At 43.4% G+C, this 19225-nt stretch overlaps 1 protein-coding gene across 1 annotated transcript in view; it reads left to right on the plus strand.

Annotated features, from left to right (window-relative positions):
- The first annotated feature begins 6897 nt into the window (after window positions 1-6897).
- Window positions 6898-19225, plus strand: part of Hmgn3 (high mobility group nucleosomal binding domain 3) — a 30396-nt gene continuing 18068 nt past the window's right edge. Inside the window, exon 1 of the mRNA XM_013034103.1 lies at window positions 6898-7068. Coding sequence (XP_012889557.1) covers window positions 7054-7068 — 15 coding nt within the window. The 5' untranslated portion in view covers window positions 6898-7053. The remainder of the gene's footprint in view (window positions 7069-19225) is intronic.

A 19225-nucleotide genomic window follows, 5' to 3' on the forward strand; every position in this document is an offset into this window, starting at 1 on the left:
AAAGCTAAGAGACAGAGACTAGGCCTTGAGTTCAAGCCTCAGAGTCAGTATCTCTCTCTCTTCCTCCCCCTCTCTTACACACACACACACACACACACACACACACAGAGATCTGAAGTCTGAAGCTTGGTAATCCAAGGTTGGGACAGATTCATACCATGTTCCTTCGTCCATATCTTGTGTCCTTCATTTCTGTGGCTAACATGGCTCTTTTCTACTTTTAGACACTGTGGCAACCTCTATTTTGGAGGAAGGGGCGGAATGGACAGAGGTGGGTGTAGATATTTACACCTCTTCCTCTTGACTTCCACAGTCAGCTAAGTAGTACAACTTACCATTTAGCAGCCGCTATCCTCAGAGAAGCAGGGGACTAAGGCATTTGTTTTGGCCAGGATCTATGCCAAATCAGAATTCTGTAGGAAAGGAAGTTTAGGGTGGATATTGAACACATAACTAAATATATATGCTTCTGATTGAAACAACAACAACAATTTTCCTCATAGTATAAGGAAATCAAAGTTCAAAGGGGTCATGTGATCATTGCTCAATGATAGATTTGAATTTACACCTGTAAATTGACTTTATAAATGATTAAAAACTTTTTTAAACTGACAAAGAGATGAAACAGACTTTTTTTTCCTTCCAATTCTGGAGAAGTCAAATGGATGAGAGAATTCTAATGTGAATAATATGTTTTCATGCTTAAAAAACAGTACCCTTGAGATTGTGCCATGTTTTCAGGCTACTTTTCCTTGGCTGGGTGAAAATGTCTACAGCCTTGTGGCTAGAGTTCATAGTGACCTGGCACTCATTTTATTGCCTCTATTAACTCTCAGCTAGTGCTTTTGATTCAGAATAGTCATCAATCAACCTAACCTGAAAATTATCTCCAATTGTTCAATGATCATTTCCAGAACAGTTCATTTGGTCTCTCATATTCCTCTGCCAGAATGTGTTCATGTCCATTAAGAATGGAGAAATGGCAGATCTGCCCTGAAAAGGTATGACTGCTGAGAACAGTGACATCCATGGCTCCCAGAGGTGCCTCTTCAAACTCTCAGGGATGCTGAGATTGGACAAAACACAGGAGCCAGAGCCCAGTTGACAGAAGGGTGTGTGTGTGTGTCTGACAGTGGCTGGCAATGATGGTTGTCTAGCGGAATGTGGAGCTTAGCCTGAGAGCCACCCCATTGATTTTTGGCACCTGGTGGCTTTGTTCCCTAGGGGGATGGGAGCCATCCTTGCTGTGTCCTCATGGTGAACCTCCGGTGATTGCCCACTGCTCATTTTCCCCATTTTGGATCTGGCAGGCTCTTAGCAATCTGGCAGAAAAAGTTGACTCCAAGAATGTAACCCAATCCTTGATGCTTGCTGCTTAGCAGGCCTAATACATCCCCAAATAGTCATTTGTGGGCTACAAAGGACGCACTAATTACACTTGGTGAACTCAAGCAGCAGAGCAAGACAGAAAGGTAAACTAAACAGAGCTTGAACCTGAAGAACTGGTGGGCAGAAAAGCTGTGGAAAATACATTTGGGACAAAGAATCTGTTCTTGGATTAAATTTGATTAAGGTCTGAGAAAGCAAAAAGTGGGCTCCTGTTGGAAGTCCGCAGGAGACACCTCTTGCTGTTAATAGTTTCAAGGTATGCTTGTACAACTAACTCTTGACATCTCAACACAGTGAAAGGCTGCAGCTTGCAGGATTTTGGCTAAGGTTCTCAACGTGGAAGTAGAGAGTCAAGAGCTGAGAGACAGGCCTCCTTGTTTAAGTAGCTAGGGATAAAAAAAATAGTGGGGCTGGGAAGGTGGCTCAGTGGTAGAGCGCTTGCCTTGCATGCATGAGGCCCTGGGTTCGATTCCTCAGCATCACATAAGCAGAAAAAAGCCGGAAGTGGTGCTGTGGCTCAAGTGATAAAAGCGCTAGCCTTGAGCTGAAGAGCTGAGGGACAGCGCCCAGGACCAGAGTTCAGCCCACATGACCGGATTCCAAAAAAAAAAAAAAAAAATGGTGGACATACTGGGCGTCAGTGGATAATGCCTGTCATCATAACTCCTCAGGAGGCTGAGATCTGAGGATCATGGTTCAAAGCCAGCCTGGGCAGTAAAGTCTGTGAGACTCTTATCTCCAATTAACCACCAGAAAACTGGAAGTGGCACTGTGGCTCAAGTGGTAGCGCACTTGCCTTGAGCTGAAGAGCAGAGAGACAGCGACCAGGCCCAGAGTTCAAGCCCCCACAACCGACAAAAAAAAAAAAAACAAAAACAAAACAGAGGACATAACACATGAGAGATAACAAATGGTCCATCATGGCACTTCTTCCCATAATGCCCTGGGTTCCCATTCAACCAGTGAAAAGAACTGGGACAGTACATACACAGTACATACACATCAAGCAATCAGCAAGAAGCCCCGAGGAGGTGGTGGGAGATGAGAGGAGCCTGTACTGTAATACCCTCTTCCAAGAGGATTCTGTTGGACTCCCAGCTCTAAGACCCCTCTCTATAGAGTCTATACACTACATTTTACTTTTTATTTTTGCTAGTACTTGAACTCTGGGCCTGGGCTCTATCTCTAAGCTTTTGTGCTCAAGACTAGTGCTCTACCACTTGAGCCACAGCTCTATTTCCAGATTTTTCTGTGATTAATTGAAGATAAAAGTCTCCTGGCTGGACAAAGGTGGCTCACACCTATAATCCTAGTTACTAAGGAGGCTGAGATCTGAGGATGGTGGTTCAAAGCCAGCCTGAGCAGCAAAGTCTGTGAGACTCTTATCTCCATTTAACCACCAGAAAGCTGGAAGTGGCTCAAGTAGCAGAGTGCTAGCCCTGAGTGAAGTTGTTCAGGGACAGTACCCATACCCTGAGTTCAAGCCACACGACCAACCAAAAAAAAAAAAAGTTTCCTGCACTTTCCTGCCCTGGGTCAAACCATAATCCTCAGATCTCAGCCCTTTGAGTAGCTAGGATTATAGGTGTAAGCCACAGGTGTTTGGCTGTATACTACATCTGATTTCAAATACACTTCCTCTGGCTGCTTTAAGCATTTTCTTGCCTTTTAATTCTTTAATCAGCACAGAAACAAACCCAGGCCCCTGCGATGGAATCTGAGTGATGGGTGGGAGGATGAAGGAGGTGGTGATCTAGTTATCTGCAGGTGGATGTGGAAGCTTCTCAGTCACTCTTCAGGTTGCTTGCAACTAAGGATGAAGAAGAATGTGAAGTAAGGGCTCCAGCCCAGCCAACTTGGAATGGGGAGCTGGAGGAAAATAAAGATCTATGGTAGGAATTTTGCCCACAGGTTCTTGTTTCTGCTTTTGAAATGTGTTTTTTAAAAGTCAACACACCTATTTCATACACACGTTTTATTTAGACATATCTATTTTACACATCTCACAATCCAACTTCAGTGGACCTTTCTACCCATAGGCTCTACATCTGTAGATTCAACTACCATGAACCCAAAGTATCAGGAAAAAATATATTACATCTGGACTAAACATATATAGTTCTTCTCTTGATATGATTCCATAAAAGAAGATGACATTACTATGAATTTTTGAACATTTATATGCATTCTGTGAGAAGTGGGATGATTTAGAGTATACAGGAGGAGGTATATAAATGAATAGTGCACAATTCATAAAGGGATATCTACAGGTTATGCTGTGGGAGCTTTGGAAACCAGGGAAGACTCTGCCAAAATGTAATAGAGATTTGCTGAGAGCAAAGATCTTGTCCAGAAATCTCAAATTCCAGTGTGGCCATAACAAAAGAAGGGTTGGAGTTGGGGTCTAAAAACCTGAATTCATTAGCAAGTAGCTCACATGAGTCTGGAGAAGCAGCTCTTGATTCGCATGTCCACTTTGTAACAACTCACCTTAGTCTCTTCCAAAGTTAGTATGCAAAAAAAATTAGCATTCAATCAAGTTAAAATTTTGATTGTAGCTACACATGAGGTAGAGATGGAAGGACTGTGGTCTGAGGTTAGGCCAAGTGAACAAAAGTCTTCAATTCAAAACACAATCCAAACATGATAGCACACATTTGCAATCCTAGCTATAAAGGAGGTGTTTGTAGAAATATTCAAATCCAGCCCCAGGGGGAAAATTGATTAAACACAAAATAAAGAATATGCTTTTGCTATCTCTTGTAATTTTTAATGTGTTGTTACACTCCTGAATTCACTTTGGAACTCTTTGCAATGATTTTGCCTTTTTGTTTGGAAAGTTCTGGGGTCTGTTAGGATTCCAGTAATTTCTAGTGGGAAAGAACGAAGGATCTAGAGATGGAAAAAAAAGCTTGCTCATGGGCTGGGAAGGTGGCTCAGTGGAAGAATGCTTGCCTTGCATGCCTGAGGCCCTGAGTTCAATTCCTCAGCACCACATAAGCAAAAAGAAAAAAGCCGGAAGTGGCGCTGTGGCTCAAGTGGTAGAGTACTAGCCTTGAGCTGAAGAGCTGAGGGACAGCGCCCAAGCCCAGAGTTCAGGCCCCACGACTGGACCCCCCCCAAAAAAAAAAAGCTTGCTCACTAATTTCTTCCTCAGGTAGTAAGTCTTTTAATATTGCCTGTCTTAGCATCCTTCAGAGAAGCTTTTACTACCTTAGTGGTTGGTGCTCAGTAGAATGTACTAACCAGATTTTCAAATTGTGGCAGGGTGACCTGCATGTGGCATTTTCACTTCTGCTCAGGTGCGTTCATCTCTAACCGGAATTCTACTGATGGGTGAAATCTTTGCAAACTACTCTTACCTTCAGTGCTGCCAGCAGAGGTTTGAGCTGATTTCCCAGATCCTGAAAAAAAACAAGGGTAGAAGGGAAATATTAGATATAGATCGAGATGTTGAGATGTTATTTTCTTACATGGTTCCCAAGGATACCAACTCAAAAGAAACTGGACAAGGCAAAGTTTACATTTGCAGAAAAGCACACCACCAGCCAAAACATCTAGCAAGCAAGCACACACACCAGGCAGGCTGCCCCCTTTTTATCACTAACCCCGAAGGCCCTGCCCCTCTGCTCACATTGGCTGAGCTCAGGTTCACAATCTGCAGAAGGATGTGATTTAATTCACAGGATGTAACAAACATTCAAGGAACTTCTAACAGGATGTCTTAAGTGTAGCAGGAAAAGGATGTAACTGAAATGTAATTAACAAAGCCCAAGCACCTGGCCAAAGCAGGAACCTTTCAGAAAAACAATTCTTACAAGATTAACAGAAAAGAAACAAATTATTTTCATAGAAAAGATGCTTTTCTCAATTCCCCATTCCTGCTCAGTCCCCATTCCTGCTCTGCTCAGTCCTGTGCAATCTACATCAAAAGAAAGATAACCATTTCTATTTTTCAACAGTTATTTTCAGCACTTGTAAAGGAACTAAGAGACCCAAATGACTTAATGTTTCGCATAATCAACTTTGTCTAGTCACCTAGCAAGCTTCAATTTCATCACAAGTATTTTATTATGTGCAATAAAAATAATCACGAGTTTGTTTGCTGTTGTGAACTGACCATTTGGCCTTGAGAAGCATAATGAAGTCAATTGTGTGAGTCACTTTTCATCACACAGAAGAAAATTAATCTTACCTTTGTCATCAAAATCTTTATATCTCCATAAAGTAAAACGGTTCAATGTAAATTGTTCTACTTAGCATCTTTCTCATGTGTCTTATTAACAGTATCTTCCATGGCTTAAGGATACTGTCAGAGGGCTGGGAAGGTGGCTTAGTGGTAGAGTGCTTACTTTGTATGCATGAAGCCCTGGGTTCGATTCCTCAGTACCACATAAACACAAAAAGTCAGAAGTGGTGCTGTAACTCAAGTGGTAGCGTGTTAGCCTTGAGCAAAAGCTTCAGGGACAGCACCCAGGTCCAAAGTCAAAGCTCCAGGACTGACAAAAAAAAAAAGTCTTCCCAGACTTTGGGTTGGGAAGGTGGCTCAATGGTAGAATGCTTGCCTAGCATGAACGTGGCCCTGGGTTTGATTCCTCAGCACCACATATGCAGAAAAAGCTTGGAAATGGCGCTGTGGCTCAAATAGTAGAGTGCTAGCCTTGAGCTAAGAATACTGTCAGATTTTTGGCAAATTAACTCTCTTCCAAGATACCTTCATTATTACTATTATTTTAATGGGTAAAATTACTAACCTCAGCGTTTTTGCAGCTCTAAAGTAATAGATTGACTTTTATCATAGTTCTTCTGAGTATAATCACATTGTCACCTAGTGAATGCCTGAGAGTAGGTATCTATCAATCACAAGTGGGGAACCAGACATTAATTTGAATAGATTCTCATTGACTAGACAGGACAACATAAGCATTAAAAATGACAATAATGATAGAATTGGGTGCTGTAGCTCACGTCTGTAATGCAAGATATTCAAGAGGCTGAGATCTGAGGATAGAGGTTCAAATCTGAGACACTTGTATCTCCAATTAACCACCAAAATGCTGAAAATGGAGGTGTGGTACAATGGTAGCACAAAAGCTAAGGGAAGCACACAGGCCACTAGTTCAAGCGCCCCCTCCCCCACAAAATTAAGTATAAAGTACTTGCTACATATACCTTCACATTAGAAAGTTAACGTGTCCATCCTTACTCTTTTATTTCCCTTCTAATGAAATTGCACTCTGCTCCCATTAACTGAAGAGAAAAAAAAAAGGAGCTTAAAACAATGACACTGGGTGTCCAGAGGCGCCTAGTTGAACTGCGCATGCTCAGTCGCCAGGCAGATTTGTCCACGGAGTGGAAACCACACCAGCGCGTACGGGGGCGGGACGGACATGGGCGTGGCCTCGTGGAATTTAGAACGGGGCCTCAGCCAATGGAGCCTCGCGTCCGGCGGCCGGAGCTCCTCATTGGAGGATCGGCAGGCGAGCGAGTGGAGGGCCGGGGGCGGGAGGGAGTCGCTGGGGTGCAGGTCGGGAGGCCGGGCTGCGCGGTGCCACGTGCGGGAGGGACCGGCGGACTGCACATCCAGGCGGCACCCGGCGGGGCGGCGGTGCCCGCGGACCCAGCCAGCGGCTTGTACTTTTCTCCCCCGACCACACAGTCATTATGCCGAAGAGAAAGGTAAGTCAGCCTAAAGGGAGAGCCGGGGAGAAGGCTGCTGCCCAGGCCTTCGGCGGTGCGCACGCACGGTTGGTCTGGTGGCGCGCGCGGGAGCAACTCGGGCCGGGCGCTCCCGGATGCCTGTTGCGGCCCTCGTCCGTCCCCGCTCCGCCCGTCCCCGCGTCCGTCCCCGGCGTCACGCCCGTCCCGGCCGGCCGCTCCCGGTTCGGGGGCCCGTCCTCCCCGGCACGGGGTCCGCGGCCTCCGCGGGGCCGGGTTCTCCGCCCCCTCCGCGGGAGGAGTTTCCTCCGCGCCAACTCCGGGCCCCGCGGGCGGCGGGGAGCGGGAAGGGGAGAGAAACGACGGGACGGGAGGCGGGCTAGCCGAGGTCGGGGTGACCCCGGAGCGGGGCCCGCGGGGGAGGGCGGGAGAGCCGCCCGGACCCCCACCCCGCGCCCACACCCTCCTCCCCGCGTCCGCCAGGCCGGGCCCGCGGCGCGGGACCTGGAGCGAGCAGGGCGCCGAGGGCGCGAGCGGGGCCGGGCTGGCCTCCGGGGTCGGCGGGGAGGCCGCGGGGCGGGCGCTCCGGGCCCCTCCAGCCTGCGAGCCCAGGGAGCCGGCTCGGAGTCTCGTCTTCCGCTCCCCTTCGGTGCTCCCGCGCGGGTACTGAGGACCGCGCGTGGGGTCCCAGATGTGGCTCAGGGTCGGGGTTTCGAGCAGGCAGTGACCCAGTCAGGGAAGGGCAGGGTCCCCAAGAAAATGGGGATCTCAAGTCAGCCAGGAGGAATATTCGATTGGAAGCATGATTGCAAATAATAATATTCTCTTTCATCAGAGACATGGTGGTGATGATGGTGGTGATGATGGTGGCGGTGGTGTTTGATTACATTATTTAAAAATATTGGAGGTTTAAAAATTCAGTACCATTTGCCTTCTTACTAAGAATTGGGGGCAAACATACCTTCTCCACTTATTTTTTTTTAAAGAAGGCATAGTAATTAAAGTATTTTTAATGCTTAGTATTTAATGTGTTCCTACTCTGCACCATATGACTTGGATTCTTTTATTCATGTCTCAGAATAGGTTGATCAAGGATGGAGTTCATAAGCACAAAAACTGCCTAAATCTCACCGACCATTAGTTAATAGCCAAGAAGCTGATGTGGCATATCCCAGAATCCTCTCCCAACTAGTCTTTGCTCCTCTTCCCTTGTGGAGGTGGTTGGAATTTAAGAATTAGGAAATAGGAAGGTGCTGGTGGCCTGAGAAGATGAGCCTTGAGACTCAATATTTAAACTTAATTTTGAAAGCCCTATCGTTTTTTTCTAGGGTGGTGGTTTTGGAACAAGGCTATTAAGGTGATGGCCTGATTTCCAGCGTTTTGTCAGAGGATACCTGGTGGGTTGGGAACTCTAGTGGAATCAGGAGCCAGTAAGTGATCAAGGTGTGAGTTAGAAGACAAGCCAACTAGTTCACGTTTTCATTCAGGTATGAACCTAGATGTAACACAACAACAATAAAAATGAGATAGAAGCACAATAAAGGGGGAAGCTGGGAGAGAACAGTGGGAAGAGAGAAAGGAGAAGATACTGAGAGGTAGCAGCAGCAGAGTGTACACACACAACATGAAAATAACAGTGAAATTCATTACTCTTTGAAAAAGGGGAATCCAAACGCAGGTATTAAAAGGTACAATGAGGAGATGAATCTGCTTGAAATACATTCTATGCCTCTGAGAATGTCCTGATGATGCCTCTTTATACCATTAACATATGCTAATAAAAATGAGTTACAGGGTGAGTTGGTGCTACTTCCCCTGCCCCAAGAATGATTACCTGTGTAGATAAACAGCAAATTAGATGTGTGTCCCTTATGTGCCAATAAGTAGACCTTGGCTTTTGAGGGCCATGCTGAGAAAACGCAGCATCCTCTGACAAAATGTGTTTTTGTGGCTAGCTGAGGGGGGATGGTGATCGCTCTCTGGTACATCCCTAGAAGGCCCATGGCTGCCTACCAAGAATCCTGGCCCTGGGGAACACCTAGGTACAGGCTCCTGTGTGTGCCCTTCAGGACTCCAATCATTCTTCCAAGAAGGAACTGTTTAATAGGAAGGCTTTATGCTCGTATCTGAAGCCCAGGGACCTGGGTTCTTCATCTGTCTTAGCTTTTGGAGTACCAAGAAACTACCAAAGCATTCATAGACGACTCCACAATGTTGTTTTCCTCGACTAAAGAACCACTCTTTGTGCATTATATACATCGCTTTCAAACTGCCACCCTTTGGCCCAGCACTGGTGGCTCACACCCGTAATCCCAGCTACTCAGGAGGCTGAGATATGAGGATCATGGTTCAAAGCCAGATGAAAGCCCATGAGATTATTCCTCTAGTGATCCATAAAAAAAGCCAAAAGTGGTATGCTAGCCTTGAGCAAAAAAGGTCAGGGATAGTGTTCAGGCCCCGATTTCCTGCCCTAGGACGGTCATGCATACATGCACACACATAGACTTCCCTTCATACCTTTTTTTTTTTTCATCTTAGCTTTTTTGTCTCACCTTTCCCTGGAAATCAAGAAATACTATTTAATTAGTTTCTAAGTTCTACAGAGCAAAAAGTGACAACAAAGTCAGGGAGATGTGGAATCCTGGCCCTGTTTTAAGGCTGTCAGGCCCCCACAGCTTGTTCTGCAGCTGTGTGCATGCTGTGAAGTATGTAGACTTGCATCACAAAGGCTGTGGGAGAGACAAGGAAATAGTTTGAGGTTGGGATAGTCCTGAAAGGTGGGAAGAACTCCCGTGCACAAAGAGAAAATCAGTCATGTTCTGTTTTCAGGTATTTGAATATCTCTAATCTAATTATATCTCAACATGACTAAATGTGTTACACAACTTCAAGGTCATAATGTCTTCCATATTGAAAACATTTTTATGTAAGATTATTTAGAACTGGTGATATGTATATGCATACACCCACAACTATACATGTGTTATATCTGTGTGTGTGATAGTTAAACCTGATTTTGTGTCCAGTATTGAGACTTGAACTCAGGGCCTGGCACTCGTGTGTCATTCTCCACTCAAGATTGAAGATCCACCATTTGAGCCACACCTCCACTTCTGGCCTTTTTTTTTTTTTTTGCTGGTTCATTGGAGATACTAGTCTCATGAACTTTCACCTTCCTGAGTAGCTAGGATTAAAAGCATGAGACACCAGTGTTCAGCTTAAATGTAACAATTTTTTTTATAAAGGAACTCTGTGTTAGGTTTTGAAGCACAATAGAACCTAGCATTGTGATCTGTTTTTGAGTTTGTAAAGGCTACAGTTGCATCTCCTTGGCTATAAACTGGGTAGGGAACGAGCAAAAGAGCAGGAAAAGGATGAATGGCAGAACAGTGAGTGGCTGAGTTCTAAGCTGTTCTGGTCACATGACCACTAGTGCCTGCAGTAGTCATGTTGTCTAGTGATGATCTAGTGTTTCACAAAGAAGCAGAGGCCAGGGAGGCCTGGGATCATTGGCTTGGCCTAAGAGCATCAGCGAACTGGTTTCCCCATCCTTTGTACTGTTCCTGTCCTTATCCTTGAAGCATTGTGCTAAGAAGGGGAGCACTTGTGGAATGTGTGTGTGTTGGAGAGACACACACAGTACACACAGTGTTGAGAGGTATAGACACTCTGAAGCAGTGTAGATAAGAATTTGCTTTATTTTTTAATCAGTTGTGGGGCTTGAACTCCTGCCTGAGCGCTGGCACTGAGCTGTTTTTGCTTCAAGCTAGTGCTCTACCACCTGAGCTACAGCACCACTTCTGGTTTTCTGGTGGTTAATTGCAGGTAAGAGTCTCACAGACTTTCCTGCCTGTGGTTGGCTTCAAACTGTGATCCTCAGATCTCAGCCTCCTGAGTCACAAGAATTACAGGTGTGAGTCACCAGTGCCCAACTAATTTTATACTTTTAGAGAATCATCTTCAAGTAATTGTAAAAAGAGGTAGACATTAATTTTTTTTTTTTTTTGTCGGTTGTGGGGCCTGAACTCTGGGTCTGGGCACTGTCCCTCAGCTCTTCAGCTCAAAGCTAGCACTCTACCACTTGAGCCACAGTGCCACTTCCAGTTTTTTCTGCTTATGTGGTGCTGAGGAATCGAACCCAGGGCCCCATGCATGCAAGGCAAGCACTGTACCACTGAGCCACCTTCCCAGCCCAGGCGTTAAATTTCTTTACCAGAAAAAGATTTACTGAAGATGATCTTAACTTACCATGAAGTCCATGTATACACTTCAGCTACATGCCCCTTGTGTCACTCCTGTAATCCTAGCTACTCAGAAAGCTGAGATGTGACAATTACGTGTGAAGCCACCCCGGGCAGACAAACTGGAGATGGCCACTTAACCAGCAAAAAGTGGGAAGTAGAGCTTTGGCTCAAGTGGTAAAGAGTGCCAGCCTTGAGAGAAACAGCCAAGTGAGAGTGTAGGACCCTCACTGTATCATTCAGTGGTGTGTAATAAATTAGGAAGTTGTTCAGGTACTCCCATAGTGTAGTTTCAGAGCTTTGTGGAAACCTCAACCTCGTGTTTATATCCAGCATCTACTACTGCATCTCTACCCCATAGCATACTGTTTTATTCTTAATTTTGTAGATTTGCCCTTTGGGAAATTTTACCAAAAAAAGTCTTGCTCAGTGTGTATTTTTTTGAGGTCCATATGGTAGCTTGTTATTAAATTCTTCGTGTGTGTTTGTGTGTGTGTGTGTGTGTGCGCGTGCGTGCACGTGCGTATGTGCACATGCGTGTGTGTGCACACATGTGCTAACACTGGAGCTTGAACTCAGGACCTCAAACTCTTACTTGGCTTTGTTGCTCAAGGCTGGCACTTTACCAGCTGAACCACAGCTCTACTTCTTTTTGGTGGTTAATTGGGTACAAGAATCTCTCATACTTGTTTGCCTATGCTAGCAGTGAATTAGGATCCTCAGATCGCAGCCTCCTGAGTAGCTAGGATTACAGGTGTGAGCCACTGGCTCCCAGCAGTATTTAACATTTTAAAGAAACTTCTGGACTGTTTTCCCAAGCATATGAAAGTTGCTTCTTGCTCAAACCTAGTACTGTGATGTATTTCTGCCTATAGACATTGGTGACTTTTATATATTTTACATTTATATTTCTTTAATAATGTTTTTGTGTTAGCGAGTTTCATGTGTATCTTAAGTTCATTGCCCATTTTAAAGTTGGATTGTTGGCTTGTTACAATGACATGTGAGGTAAGAGTCAAATGTATGAATTTTACATTCTTTAATTTTCCTTTGGTCCGAGACTGGGACTCAAACTCAGTACCCAAAGCTGTTGGTCAGTGGCTAGTGCTCTACCAAACTGAGCCCTGCTTCCAACCCATTTTTACATACTTTCTTTGCTAGTGTTGAGCATTACTTTTTTTTTCTTTTTCTTGGGAAAGCTGGTACTGGGATGTGAACTCTGGGCCTCATTCTCTTGCTCTGTTTTTCACTAAAGGCTGGAGCTCTACCACTTGAGCCATACCTCTACTTTGCTGGTTAATTGGAGATAAAAGAGTCTCTCCACTTTGTCTGCCCTGGCTAGCTAGGGACTGTAATTCTCAAATCTCAGCCTCCTAGGTAGCTAGGATTATATGTGTGAGCCGCGGTGCCTAACTCATTTTTGTTTTCCTGGTATCTTTTGAACAATAAAATAATCCTTATCCACTCAGTGATATACCTAACACCACAGATATCTTCTAGAAATTGTACAGTTTTAGTTGTTGTATTTAGATCTGTGACCCATTTTGAACTAATTTTGTGGGTGAGATAAAATATTTAATTCCCCTTTTTAAAAATGTGAATATCCAATTAGCACTATTTGCTTATATGACCCATCTTTTTTGCTGGGTGCTGGTGGCTCATACCTGTAAGCCTAACTCCTCAGGAGGTTGAGATCTGAGGATCATGGTTCAAAGCCAGCCAGGGCAAAGAAAGTCCATGAGACTCTAAGTTAACCTCTCAAAACCTGAAGTAGAGCTGTGGCTCAGAGTGGTACAATATTAGCCTTGAGCAAGAGCTCAGGGACAGCATGCAGGCCATGAGGTAATCCCCATGACCAACTCAGTTCATCATCAATGTAAAGCTTTATTTCTGGATTGTCCATTGTATAAAATTATATTAGGTGAAGTAAGCCAGGCCCAAAGAAACATAGGTCTCATGGTTTCCCTTATATTCCATTATCTACAAGTCTGTCTTGATACCAGTACTAACCTATCTTGATCACACTGGCTTTGTAGTATAATCTTACATCTGGTAGTACCAATCCTATGCTTTGTTCTTTCTTCTAGGAGACCCTTTATTTTAGAATCGGCTTCTGAATTTCTACCCCTTCCCCCCCCCAATAAAACCCTTCTACGATTTTGATAGGGATTGATTTGAATGTATAAACTACTTGAGAATTATCTTTGTAGCAATATTGAGTGTCACAGTCTGAATGTAAAAGGATCTGACATCCATAAATATTTGAGTTTAATTGAGTTATGCATTGCTATGGAACCTGTATTTGAATAAAACTCAAAAATGACAGGGCTGTACATGTTATTTATTCTCTCCGTGTTAAGTAAGCATTTATCGAGTACCACCTTTATGCAAGATTTTATCACCTTGGGAAATTGCATGTAAATACTGTTTTGTTTTGTTTTCATCCCATTTTAGAGTGAATGAGATTATCCTGTGTTGTTAAAAGAATGTCTGGTCTGACAGGATGGGTGAGCATAAGCCACAGTATTCATAAATCATGACAAACACAGTCATGAACCATGAAGGAGGAACACTATGCGCTATAAGCATTCAAACATCTGGCCAAACTCAGTGCTCAAAGAAGAAATGTTGGTAAGCTGTTGTCTTGTTAAGAGCTAGGGATGATAGCTTTTTGATCCTTGTTGTTTTTTTTATTTTAAGTTTTATTGTAAAGGTGATGCATAGAGGGGTGACAGTTATGTAAGTCAAGATATTGAGTACATTTCTTTTTGAAAAGTATCACTCCCTCCCTCATTTTCTCCCACTTTTTTCCCTCCAGACCCTCTGCCCCCCAGATTGTATAGTTCATTTCTAATGTTCTATCTAGTGAGTGCCATTGTTGAATTAGCTCACCCTTTGTCCCACCATTTCTGTGCTTTCCCTTCCCCTCCCCAAATCAGATAAATTTATACAAGACAAAGGGTACAGAAATCAAAACCAGTGACAGAAGGGAATAAATAAAAGAAAAAAGAAATAACTGCAAACGGTACAATAAGAAAATGTTATTTCCATTTCTTGACTAATTGGTTTTTTAAGTGTTGTTATCTGGAGCCATAATTCTAAGTTGATGCAGATTACTTGATTGTTTTTACACAGGTTATTATTCCTGTTCCTAATTAATTTTGATTTTGTTGTGTAATCCTTCTGATCTGACATGACATCTTTGAAGGCTTTGATCTTTTATTCCCCATAACCCTTAATGGAAATGCTGTAGATGATTGTTGAAAAGTTAATAAATGAATTATTGTCAGGGTAAGAAAGTAATCAGTTGAAAAATAGCTCATACTTTCCCTTCTAGAGCCCCATATGTTTCCAGCATTCCTTCTATAGTAACTATATAGGGCAGTTTACTTAACCTTTCATGAAATTTGTGTTCCTAATTTCCAAAGACATGGTATCCTGAGCTGTAAATAATAAATATCCTACCTCATAGTCTTGTGGGAATTAAAATGAAATGGTAGTGTACATGCCCAAGCATGGGCTGAGCAGCTGAAGAATGCCCATTGTTGTGATTAGGGTATTAATTATGAAGAGAACCATGATGTGTCAGAACTGGTGACTTAAGAGGCTCAATCCTAACTGCTCAGGAGGTAAGACCTGCAAATTGTGGTTTGAAGCTAGCTCAGGTAGATGCTCTTCAAGACTCTTATCTGCAGTTAGCCAGATAAAAGCCAGAAATGGGGGTATAACCCAAGTAGTAGAGTGCCAGTCTTGAGTGGACAAAGCCTAGCAAGAGCTCAAGGTCCTGAGTTCAGGCATAATTATTGGTGTGTGTGTGTGATTACACACACATGTACACACACACACACACAGAACTACAATGAAATAGTAGGCTCTAATAAACTTCCAGATTCACTGGGTGCTGGTGACTCATGCTTGTTATTCTAGCTACTCAGGAGGCTGAGATCTGAGGATCTTGGTTCAAAGCCAGCCCGGGCAGGAAAGTCTGTGAGACTCTTATCTCCAGTTAACCACCAGAAAAGGAAGTGGCGCAGTGGCTCAAAGTGGTAGAGCAGTAGCCTTGAGTGGAAAAAGCTCAGGGACAAGTTCTATATTCAAGCCCAACGACTGATGAAAACAAACCTTTTAGCTTCATCTTGCAGGACAAATGGCACCTGCATTGGAGAAGAAGCAGGCAGATCCCACCCGGGACATCTGATGGATGATAGTTATAAAAGTCCTTGCTTGATAACAACATAACTGCATTGTTTTTAGAAGAACACAAACTTTAGTACGTTTTTACATGGTTAATTTTTCTGAGAAAAGAAAGTTGAAAAATATCTCCATATAAAGATTAAACTGCTTTGGCAAATCAGTTCAATACTCTTCCTTTCCTTTATTCTCCCCCACCCCCACCCCCCCAAAAAAAAACCTGCTGCTTTTTTTTTTAAACCAAAGTTTAAACCATTTCTCTGCTGGGTACAATTTGGAAGTGGTGACTAAAATAAATAGCATTTGAACTGTCCACTTTCCTACGATCTAGTATGGTGAAGTATGATGTTAGTCTCCTGAGTAATTGAAAAATCAGAGTTGAAAATAAATCAGATCAAAATGTTGAATACTCTTTTTTTCTTCCTGTTCATTTTGCTTTTTCAGTCAAATCAGTCGTGGGTTGTTGGGGATGGTATTTATTAAATCCAGTAGTTGTCTCTTTTTTTTTTTGTCAGTTATAGGGCTTGAAATCTGGGCCTGGGTACTGTCCCTCAGCTCTTCAGCTCAAGGCTAGTGTTCTACTACTTGAGCCACAGCGCCACTTCTGGTTTTCTGGTGGTTAATTGGAGATTAGAGTCTCATGGGCATTCCTGCCTAGGCTGGCTTTGAACTGTGATCCTCAGATCTCAACCACTTGAGCTAGTATTACAGGCATGAGCCATGGGCACCCGGCAGTCTTCTATCCTGTGGGCAAAGGCAAAGGCCTCCATCAGTCACACAGAAAGCAAACACTGTGCCTGTCCTCTGGTAGGAGTGGGGAAGATGGTGAAGGGTTTCAAATTGGTCCGTAAGTTTAATATTTTAGGAGGAATTAGTGGCTGTAATTGAAATATCTGTATTATAATCTTCCAAATTTAAGTAGTACTAGTGATTGTGTATGATCCAGATCTGAGCTTTGTGTTTTCCACTCATTAGGCACCTACCTTATTTAAATAGAAATGTAGGAAATTATTAGGAATCAACATATGTACAAGGTATTGTGCTGTAATTGTATGTTTTACTGTTTGTGGAAGCAGCCCTGTACATAGATGAAGTGCTCTCTGTATGGGAACTCTGTATCAAGTCTTGGCATTGTTCTCTTCACATTGTATTAGTTGGCTGAACTGCTGACCTTGCCTAAAAGTCAAGATACATTATTTGCATTATCTTATCCTATCATTTTTATATATAATCAGGATTCATGCTCTGTGATCAGGGACTTGTATTCTCTTCAAATTCGGTCTTGATTATTTTAACTCATGCAAAGAAATAGAAAATCTACACTTGGCTTTTCCTAGGTTTTCTCTATTTTCCCTTCTCTTTAGCTATAATTTGTGATTTTTCACTTTTAGGCAATTAAATTCTGCGTTGTAGGCATTCTGAGGAGGAGGTATGGTTTATGTGGGAGATTATGTACCGGAGAGTTGAGGTGTTTGGAATGTGAAGCTTCGAAGCATTCTAGCTGGGCACTTGGTGGTACCTGCCTGTAATCCCAGAACTCTGGAGGCACAAGCAGGAAGTCCAGGAGTTCAAGGTCACACTAGGAAACATAGGAAAATGCTATTTCAAAGTCAACAACAGGAAGATTCCTTCCAAAGTTCCTTAGGTTTCCATGTGTGCCTTAAAAAAATTGCATTATTTTAACCTACTTTTCATTGCTCATTTTACCTCTCAGTTACAAGGTTTAATTTTAAATTTCTTCTTTTAGTGGTCATTTGTAGAGCTCATCATAACTACCTGACTGGTTTTGCGAAAGTTTCTTGAGCATCACAATTGTATTTCGTTCTTGCTAGATGGTGATTCATATCTGGACAATAGAAAAATAAAGCCTAGTACCATGTCAGATCGCTTGATTTCTTTGAATTTGTAACATGAGAATATTAAGACTGGCTTTTTATCTCATGATACTGAGAAGATAGCAAATGCAACAGCAATTCAAAGGCACATTGAAAAGCCGGGAGCCAGGGGCTCATGCTTGTAGCTGAGATATGAGGATCCCAGTTCAAAGCCAACCTGGGCAGAGGAATCTGAGAGACTGTTAGCTCCAGTTAACTAGCAGAAGGCCAGAAGTAGAGGACAAGGCCTTGAGTTCAAGCCTTAGTACATGTGTGCGTGCATACACACACACAAACACATACACACTAAAAAAAAGTGCTATAAAATGAGTTCATGTTTTGTCTTTAGTTTTGAGTGATACCAAAAAAAAAAGCAACACAAAATTTAGATCTATATCTATAACCATTTAACAACTCAGAATAGTAAAAGTTATGTTTCTTACCATGTCTTTTTTTTTCTGGTTTGTTGTGGGGCTTGAACTCTGGGCCTGGGCTCTTCAGCTCAAGGCTAGCTCTCTATCACTTTGAGCCACAGTGCCACTTCCGGTTTTCTGGTGGTTAATTGGAGAAAAGAGAGACCTTCCTACCTGGGCTGACTTTGAACCGTGATCCTCAGATCTCAGCCTCCTGAGTAGCTAGGATGACAGGCGTGAGCCACCGGCGCCCTGCTTCATCATGTGTCTTTTTAGTTTGTTAATTCAGGAGGGTGGTAAGTGAGACGCTTCTGTAAGCACCCGTGTCCATCCTGTGTGCCTTGGCTAGGGCCACAGCAGAAGGTGTTTCCCAACCTGAAAGCTCTTTGCTATCTGTACCCCCCATCTGAGGCCCTTGGTGAACCCCAGCTACTTGAATGCTGTGCTATGAAGAGTCTGAACTTTCTTCAACTTATCAGAAAGATAAGGCTGAGTCATCTGGACGTGTTCCTATGTGCCTGGCCTTGATTCTGTGCTTCTAACATGGTGGAACACTGGTTGTCCATCCTCCCAGGACTGCCGTGAGGAAAGCACTGGACCACATCCATGCAGACTCCATCTATGTTGCTCCTGTCCTCTGCTCCCTTGCCCCATCCTTTTCCCTGGGATGCAGCTGCAGTGATACACACGCACCGGAGGCACGAAGGCCCAGCTCCTTCCTCTTGTACTGGTGAAGAAATTGAGGCCCAAAGTCAAGTGTGAACCACACAGGAATTTAGGCTCAGCTGGGTTTTTTTCTCCACAATCCTATCTGTGCAGACCCATGTACATGGAAAAGGGTACAGAATAGTTCAAGCTATTTCTCTTGTCTCAAATATATTACTCATATATTATGAATTATCTATTACTCTAGTAAAATTTCACTTGAGCATGCCTTTTTTACTTTTATCTTTTATGAAAAGGTGAAATTCTCTCTTCTCTTTGGTTATCTAGATGAAATACATTCCCTCTAAGTAACTCTCAGAAGAGAGTTCTTGTTTTGAGTTCATCTAAAGTCTTTGTGTGTATGTGTGTGTGCACATGTATGCATGTGTGTGTGTGTGTGTGCACGTGTGTGGTGTGTGCCAGCACTGGGGTTTAAGTGCACTTGGTTTTGTTACTCAAGGCTGACACTCTACCACTTGAGCCACAGCTCTACTTCTGCCGTTTTTGCTGGTTAATTGGCGATAAGAGTATCCCAAATTTGTTCACCCAGGTGGCTTCAAACCTTGATCCTCAGGTCTCAGCCTCCAACCCAAGTAGCCAGGATTACAGGCCTGAGCCACAGGGTTCATCTTGGAGTGACTGTTATCGTGAAGAGCTGGAGAGTTGGAGCAGGCATACTGGTTTTCAGATCTTAGACCATTTGAGTTCATACCTGGTGAAATTGTCGAGCCAAACTGAGGAAGAAATAGTAGTC

Source organism: Dipodomys ordii, unplaced genomic scaffold (genome assembly GCF_000151885.1).
Source record: "Dipodomys ordii isolate 6190 unplaced genomic scaffold, Dord_2.0 Scaffold182, whole genome shotgun sequence".
Taxonomy (NCBI): Eukaryota; Metazoa; Chordata; class Mammalia; order Rodentia; family Heteromyidae; genus Dipodomys; species Dipodomys ordii.